This window comes from Gekko japonicus, unplaced genomic scaffold (assembly GCF_001447785.1).
Source record: "Gekko japonicus isolate JY-2015 unplaced genomic scaffold, Gekko_japonicus_V1.1 scaffold1169, whole genome shotgun sequence".
NCBI classification, from domain to species: Eukaryota; Metazoa; Chordata; class Lepidosauria; order Squamata; family Gekkonidae; genus Gekko; species Gekko japonicus.
In genome coordinates this window covers 20,422-28,012 of record NW_015164707.1, presented here as the reverse complement: position 1 = coordinate 28,012, position 7,591 = coordinate 20,422, and the positions used below count along the sequence as shown (strand labels likewise).

At 41.0% G+C, this 7,591-nt stretch overlaps 1 protein-coding gene across 1 annotated transcript; it reads right to left on the bottom strand.

Annotated features, from left to right (window-relative positions):
• Nucleotides 1-6,168: 6,168 nt before the first annotated feature.
• On the bottom strand, nt 6,169-7,167 carry LOC107108969 (neuropeptides B/W receptor type 1-like). Its single transcript, XM_015409530.1, has one exon. It carries the CDS (start codon nt 7,165-7,167, stop codon nt 6,169-6,171), a length of 999 nt encoding a protein of 332 aa, XP_015265016.1.
• Between the last annotated feature and the right edge of the window lie 424 nt (nt 7,168-7,591).

The following is a 7,591-nucleotide window of genomic DNA, read 5'->3' as shown; positions in this document are numbered from 1 at the left end:
TTCCCTCATTTTCATGCCTAGCAACCAAAAAAATCTATTCAGGCTGGAGAATAAGAAGTCTGATATTACATTATTTTCCCATAGGCTGGGAAGATAGGCAGAATAAATGGAATGTTTTCCCTCTTATACTGTCACTGTTTGCTGGATAACCACAGCTAACTGGAGTCATCAGCTCTGCACAGAAAGTGAAAACATATTTGGGTCTATCATGGATTCCCCCTCCCATCAGCATGAGGGATATCTTGGACTGCCGTTTAGACGATAAAACATTGCCTTTTTCAGAGGTAAAGTATAAATCAGGCTTAAGCCTGCATTCCTAAAGTCACAGAAGTTACAACCAAATGTTACAATTAATTTGGTCTAATCCTTGTATAATGAAATCCAAACCATCTATAATAGAATAAGGTAACCTATGGCATCAGAAGCTGAACAGCTTTTTTAGTTTTAGCTGTAAGAAGTGAATAGTCTACTCCAATTGCAGAGAGAATCATAGTTCAAGAACACTTTCCCAGGATGGTTAACCATTTACAATGCAATCCTAAACAGAGTTAAACCCTTCTAAGCCCATTGATTTTAAGAAGAGAAGAAGAGAAGAGGAGGTTGGATTTATACCCCACCCTTTACTCAGAGTCTCATAATGGCTTACAAACTCCTTTCCCTTCCCCTCCCCTCAACAGGCACCCTGTGAGGTAGGTGGGGCTGAGAGAGCTCTTTCGAGAATGGCTCTTTCAAGAACAGCTATGCCTCACACTATGTCCAGTTTACTTTGGCAGCAGTATCAGCACGCTTGGAAATAAGGAAGGAGACCTTGCCTAAATAGATTAACAGAAAAGTAAATCAATGAAAGTGTCTTCTTGAATGTAAGTTTCCTATATAGGATTTGTTCCTGAGGAAAGACCAGAGATCTCAAACACTGAGATATTCAGAAAAAGGGTTGACTGAAAGAGAAATACAGACTTATTGAACTTTGAGCAGACTGCTTTTGTGAATTTGAATAAGGACAATAGACTGTTTGAGGGATATAGATTGAGAGAGACTTGAGCAGACTGCTGTGTGAATTTCTATTGACCTTTGTATTTTTTCTGTGATGGAATATGTTGTTTGTCTTTATTACCAGACACTAAATATGTTATGACTTTAATATAGTCTAATTTGTTGTTGTATTGTTCTGTGGGCATCTAGCACACATCTGTATATACTTTTTCATACCTGACTGTTTTGGAACTATGGCTTGCCCAAGGTCATCCAGCAGCTTCAAGTGGAGGAGTAGGGAATCAAACCCAGTTGTCCCAGATTAGAGTCTGTGCACTTAACCACTACACCAAGCTGGCTCTTTTTTTTAATTATTATTATTATTATTATTATTATTATTATTATTATTATTATTATTATTATTATTATTATTGTTGTTGTTGTTGTTGTTGTTGTTGTTGTTATTGTTGTTATTGTTGTTATTGTTGTTATTGTTATTATTATTATTTAGATTTCTATACCGCCCTCCCAAAGGCTCAGGGCGGTTCACAAGCGGCGAATGGCCTTATAAGGGTATAGCTCTGCTTAGGATAGTTTCAGAAAGTAGCTGTGTTGGTCTTCAGTAGAAAAACTAGCCTAGAGTCCAGTAGCACCTTGCTTTGTTGGGTATAAGCTTTCGAGAGTCAAAGCTCCCTTCATCACATTCTTCAGACTGAACTGTTCATGCTGTACTGCAGTTATGCCAGGTGGCAGGCTACAGGATCCCACAGCTGCTATCCTAACTTTCTTTGAACTATATCCCATTGTATAACAAGGTATTTAGAGGGGGGTGAAAGATATTTAGTGGGTTGTTACCCCTGTCTTGAAGTGGGCAGTGGTGCAACTCCTAAAAAAATCTACTTTGGACCCAGGAGAGTTGAACAAATACCACCTAGTAGCAGTTACCATTCAGGAACGTACCATTCTTGGGCAAGGTAATTGGAAAAGTGGTGGCTGGGCAACTTTGGGGATTCCTGAATGAAATGGATTGTTTGGATCCATTCCAGCCTGGATCCAGGCCTGGTTATGGGACTGAAATGGCCTTGGTCACCCTAGTGACCAAACATGTGCTGGGAATGGTGAGGGGGAGTGTGACTCTGTAACTTCTTCTGGACCTCTCAGAGCTTTTCAATACCATTGATCCTCATATTCTTCTGGGCTGCCTTTTGGGATTGTGACTGAGAGGAATGGTTCAGCTATGTTTTCAGTCATACCTCAAAGGTATATATGTTTGTTGTAATATTGGAAGTTGTATTGAAATATTTATAATAAAGTATTAAGAAAAGGTTTTTAAAAAGATATATTGTGATATAGTGTATTGTGGGAGGACTGCTACTCTGCCCCTTGGACTCTGGCCTATGGGCTCCCCACAAGAGCCCCCTTGTTTTTCAGCATGTACATGAAACCACTGGGAGAGAAACCATCTGGAGATCTGGGCTGGATTGACACCCATATGCAGATTATGGGTGTACATTCAGCTTTGCGGTATTTTTCGGGTATGTATTCAGCTGAATCAGATTCTCTAATCTGATTCAGCTACCAATAAGGTGTTCCTGAATAAAAGCTGGTCTTATCCCCAGATCAGGTAGGGAAGGGAAAACAGATTGGGGAGGCATTTTTAAATGGTTCCCAGATCTAGCTGCTTCCCCAGCCAGCCTACTGTGGCAACCAACTGGGGAAGCAAAGGGGAGGCATCTTTAATAGCCTGCCCAATCTGTCTTCGTTTCCCCTGGTCAGCCTGCCACGGCGGGCCAGCTGGGGAAGCAAAGGGAGAGCAGGTCTACCTCCCATTCTCTACCTCCCATTCCCTTCCTCAGCCCCATGGCAGGCTGGCTGGGGAAGGGAAGGCAGCAGTGCATGGTAGGGGGAGGAAGGGGAGGCATTTAAATGCCATCCCCTATATTCTCCTGCCAGGCCTGAGAGTCGTGCTGCAGCTGCAATGCAATCTCTCCATTGTACCATATGGCCCCATAGGGAACAATGGAGAGACGCCAGAGAAGGTGTTTAACATTTTTAAACCCCTTCTCTCTTCAAAGGGGAGGCATTTAAAGATGCCTCCCTGATCTGCCTTCTCTTCCTCAGCTGGCCCACCTTGGAAGGGAAGGGGAGGGAGAGCAGGTCAGTTTCACTCCCCCTCCACTTGGAACCAGAGGGGGAGTGAAACTGACATGCTCTAATGGCCTGCCAAATATTTTCGGGAATGCTGAGTATTTCCTGTATCCCAGTATAATACTGATACTGGGATTCAGGAATTTACCAATATTTTGGGGGTTTGGTTTACCTAAACCTGAAAAATACTGATTTTTTTCTGTGCACACCCCTAATCCAGAAGACATTCAACTCTATCTCGCACTTCCAGCAGATTTTAGGGGGGCTGGGGAATTCAGGAACAGGTGTATGGAGGCAGTGTTGGGACTGATTAAGAGCTAACAAGCTGAAACGTAATCCTCACATAGCAGAGGTGCTAGTCATTTTTTTTTGGGGGGGAGAGGTCTGACCAAGATACTGTGATGTCTCCTATTCTGAATAGGTGTGCACTCCACCTAAAGGAGCAAGTTTGTAGCTGGGGGGTGGTAAGAGACCTGGCCATCCTGTTGGATAAGCAGGTGGCAGCAGGCCCAATACAAGGTGCCGGTATTGACCTTTAAAGCCTTATACAGCTCGAGCCCATCATATCTGAGGGACACTCCCATATGAACCTACCCAACCTCTCAGGTCATCTTCAGAGGCACTACTTCAGGTGCCCCAACCATCTGGCAACCTGAGAAAGGCCTTCTGGGTTGTGGAGCTGAAAATTTGGAACTTCAAGGAAACCTTTACCTTTACCTTTAACCTAGGAGAGGACCTTCTCGGTTATGGCACCAAAACTCTGGAACTCAGAGAGACTCACCTGTCCCCTTCTCTTGCCATCTTTCACCATTGAATGAAGTCTCTTTTGTTTTGTCTGGTGTTCCCTCAGACCCTCTTTTGTTTTGTCTGGTGTTCCCTTTCACCATTGAATGAAGTTCCCTTTTGTTTTGTCTGGTGTTCCTGCCTTATGTTTTACTTATTTTTTAATTGTTTTATTTGTGTATTTTAGCTTGTTTTTGGTTTAATAATGTGTTTTTGTTTGATTTTAATAATTTTAAGATGTGTTTTTATTGTGTGCTTTCAATCTGTTAGCCACTTTAGTGACCTTGATGAGGGCAGAAAGGTGGGTCATCAATTCTGTAAATAAATAAATATAATCAAAGGGAGTGCTACAAATCCTGTCTCTAGAAATCATTTCACAAATATTGGAAACTTTTATTAATTTATCATGGGAGTTTAGGGGAAAGCTGAAGAAATCAAAATCTTACCTTCATTTAAGATGCAACCATGTGAATCAAGATAGTGGAGGGGAGTGTACAAGCTCATCTTGCTTTTCATGGTTCAGTCCAAATTTAACAAGAAATATACAGTTTTCATAATTTATGCTAAGAACATAATGTTGACATAATCTCTTCATCTTGGGCAGATTGTCCAGATGGGGAAACAAGTGTGTGCAAAGGTTCTATGTTATCTTACATATATGAACAGTTTGTTTCATGAGTAATTCCTCATGCTGAAACTCCCAGACTTTGGTACATGAGATCACATGTGGATTGCAGAACATATGGTCAGGTTTGTCAGCTATGCAGCTGACAATGTTTTGATATAGATTACCTGTGGGAAGGGGTGATAGGACTGAATCAGTGTGCAATTCTGTATTGGTCAAGCTCCAAAACACCACTAGCTGACCAGGGGCGGTACACAAGAACACTGCACACTACTGCATGTGAAGTCCTAAGTATGGGGATCTTAAAATAATAGTAAGCTATGGCTGCAATGCTTGGGATGCTTTCCTGGGTGTAAGCCCCATTGAATAATATGGGACTTACTTCTGAGTAGATCTGCATAAGATTCCTCCCTAGATCACCTGAGTGGACAGAATCAGGTAGTTATTTCATAGGAAGAAATACAGTGGAACCAGCTCCCATTTGACTCAAGGCATCTTCTATCTGAAGCATTTCCACTTGATTTTGTCAAACTGTTTTTTGAAGATAAAAGCTACCTCTGAGGAATTCTGTGGATCGCAGTCTAAAAATTGTAGTTACTGGTCTGGTACTTAGGGCAACCAATATTATATTTGGATTGAAATTTCTTCTTCCCACTGAAGGTGGCTCTCAGCACCCAGTGCTACATAATCTCTTGGCACCGACACAGAAACAAAGGTTGCTGTAAAGAATCTGTGAGTCTTAAAAGGAACCCCCCCCCACACTTTTTATTGCTAAACCCTAATACAACTGTACTTCACCTCTATATGTTGTATTTATCAGTTAACTTTTGAGACTGTATATCCTTGTTTTGGATACCTAAGTAGAAGAACAAAGATATTACTTAAAATGTGTGACAAAACTCAAGCTTTGACATTTATTCTAGAAGATTTTTTTTCCTTTGCAAAAATGGAAAACCATTAAATAGAAGACCATCAAATAGAGTTTGTATGTATAAATTTTGCACTTTGTAGTTTAAAATCAGCTGCATTATAGGGCCAAGTCTGCACTGCCACACAAATGGAAAGAAATAAGAAGAGATTACTCCCCCTTGACATTGTCACAAAAGCATCTATGTTGCCAAATTTTCAAACTGTTTTGCTCATAAAATATGATAGAGGAAGGATACATGTAAGGAAGTCTGAAAACTTGTAGAGTTCAGATTCATTAAGAAAAGGCACTCAGCATATCTTTATTTGGCTTTACAAAACTCCAGCAATATTACCACCAAAGGACTCTTCTTCAGTTAGTGTCATTCTGTAAATCATTGTTTATTTATTCCATAAAGGTTTTTTTTAAATCCTCATTTTACATTCCAAAGAACTTCATTGCATATCATACCAAAGGGGTGGGGGAATTGACAACAAAGAGGTGTAGTAGAAGAAATGCCATAGAGGATGCACAATGGTGATTCAGCAAGCTTTTGCATCCAGTCTAAATACATTGGTTGCTAGTTAAAGAACAAAACCAGCCAGTTCCTGTCCCTTGAGCTTACAGAAAGTTTAGACTTGGTATGTGGCCCAAGCTGTCCCCTTCCAGCTGTGCTTCTCATAGCTTCTTAAACTAAACCACTCAAGGGGTGATTTTAAAAGAGATCAGAATTTTATGAGGAACTCCCACATTCAATCAACTTGTGGAAACTCTTCCGAAAAGTATCATCTAAAAAAGCATAAAGGAATGGGTTGAGACAACTGTTAGCATAACTCAGTGTGGTGATGAAATAGGAGATCCCAATTATCAGAGGGGTTTGTGGTATGTCTGTGGTGAGGGCTACCACAGTGCTGAGGTGATAGGGCGTCCAACAAAGCAGGCACACAGCCAAGATTACCAGCACCATTATGGTCACTTTTTTCTTGGCTTTGTCCAAGGCTTTAGCATTGCTGTGGAGACGCATGTGCCTTAGTTTGTAAAGCATGGTGCTGTACAGGATGCAAATGGTGGACACTGGGATGGCAAAACCCACAATCAGGGTGTAGAGCCGGCTAACTTTCCACCAGAAGCCCTCTGGATTGGGAAAGACAAATACACACTGGGATCTCCCTTCTTCAGTATGTATCTTGGCAAAGATACTGAAGGGCAAGATAATTATTGTGACAAAAAACCAGACACTCACACTCACCAGCTTTGCAGCCCTGTATGTGCGATAGGATATTTTCTTTGATTTGATAGTGGCAACCACCACCAGGTATCGGTCAATGCTCATGACAGTTAGAAAATAAATGCTTGAAAATGTGTTGTACTGGTCTATGGAGATAATCAGTTTGCACATGAATTCACCAAAAGGCCACTGAAGCAGCAGGTAGTCTGCTATGTTGATGGGAAGAACCAAAGTAAAGAGCTCATCAGCAATAGCCAGATTTAGGATGAAAATGTTGGTCACTGTCTTCATTTTGGGAGCTTTTAGGATGACATAAATGACAGCAGAGTTGCCTGTGAGTCCTACAGCACAGATAACAGAGTAAATGATGGGCACAGCAATGTAGAACTTGGGGATCAGTTGTGGAGCTGACATGTTCTGCCACCGATGTCCTGTGCTGTAGCAACTGACATCCACTTCAGGGCAGGAAACATCGGGTTCAGACTGAGAGGAAAAATTATCCATTTCCCAAAGCTACCAAGACTGGTGTCCTCTGACTAATGTTTAGTTTGGTGAACCTGGGAAGTGCAGAGCTTTTTAAAAAAAGATCACAGATGAGAGCCATCCATTAGAAATTCCTTGAGTCTCAAAGATTTTCTTCAGATCCATCATTCTTGCAGCTGTCGAGGATAAACTGGTCATCATGTCATTTACCTTTTAAAGCACTTTCTTCTTGATTTACTTAGACTGGTAATGCAGTTCTTGGGGATAGTTCTTGCACCTGTCCTTCTATTTTCAATATTTCCTAAAGAAAATACATTTTTAGTATAAATAATTAAGTTTGGACATGCTTCTGGCTTTTTAGACACAATTCATCTCTTGTGAAATGCATATAGTGTTTATCATTTAGCAGAAAACTGTCTTTTGTCACATAGTTGTCTTAGTTATA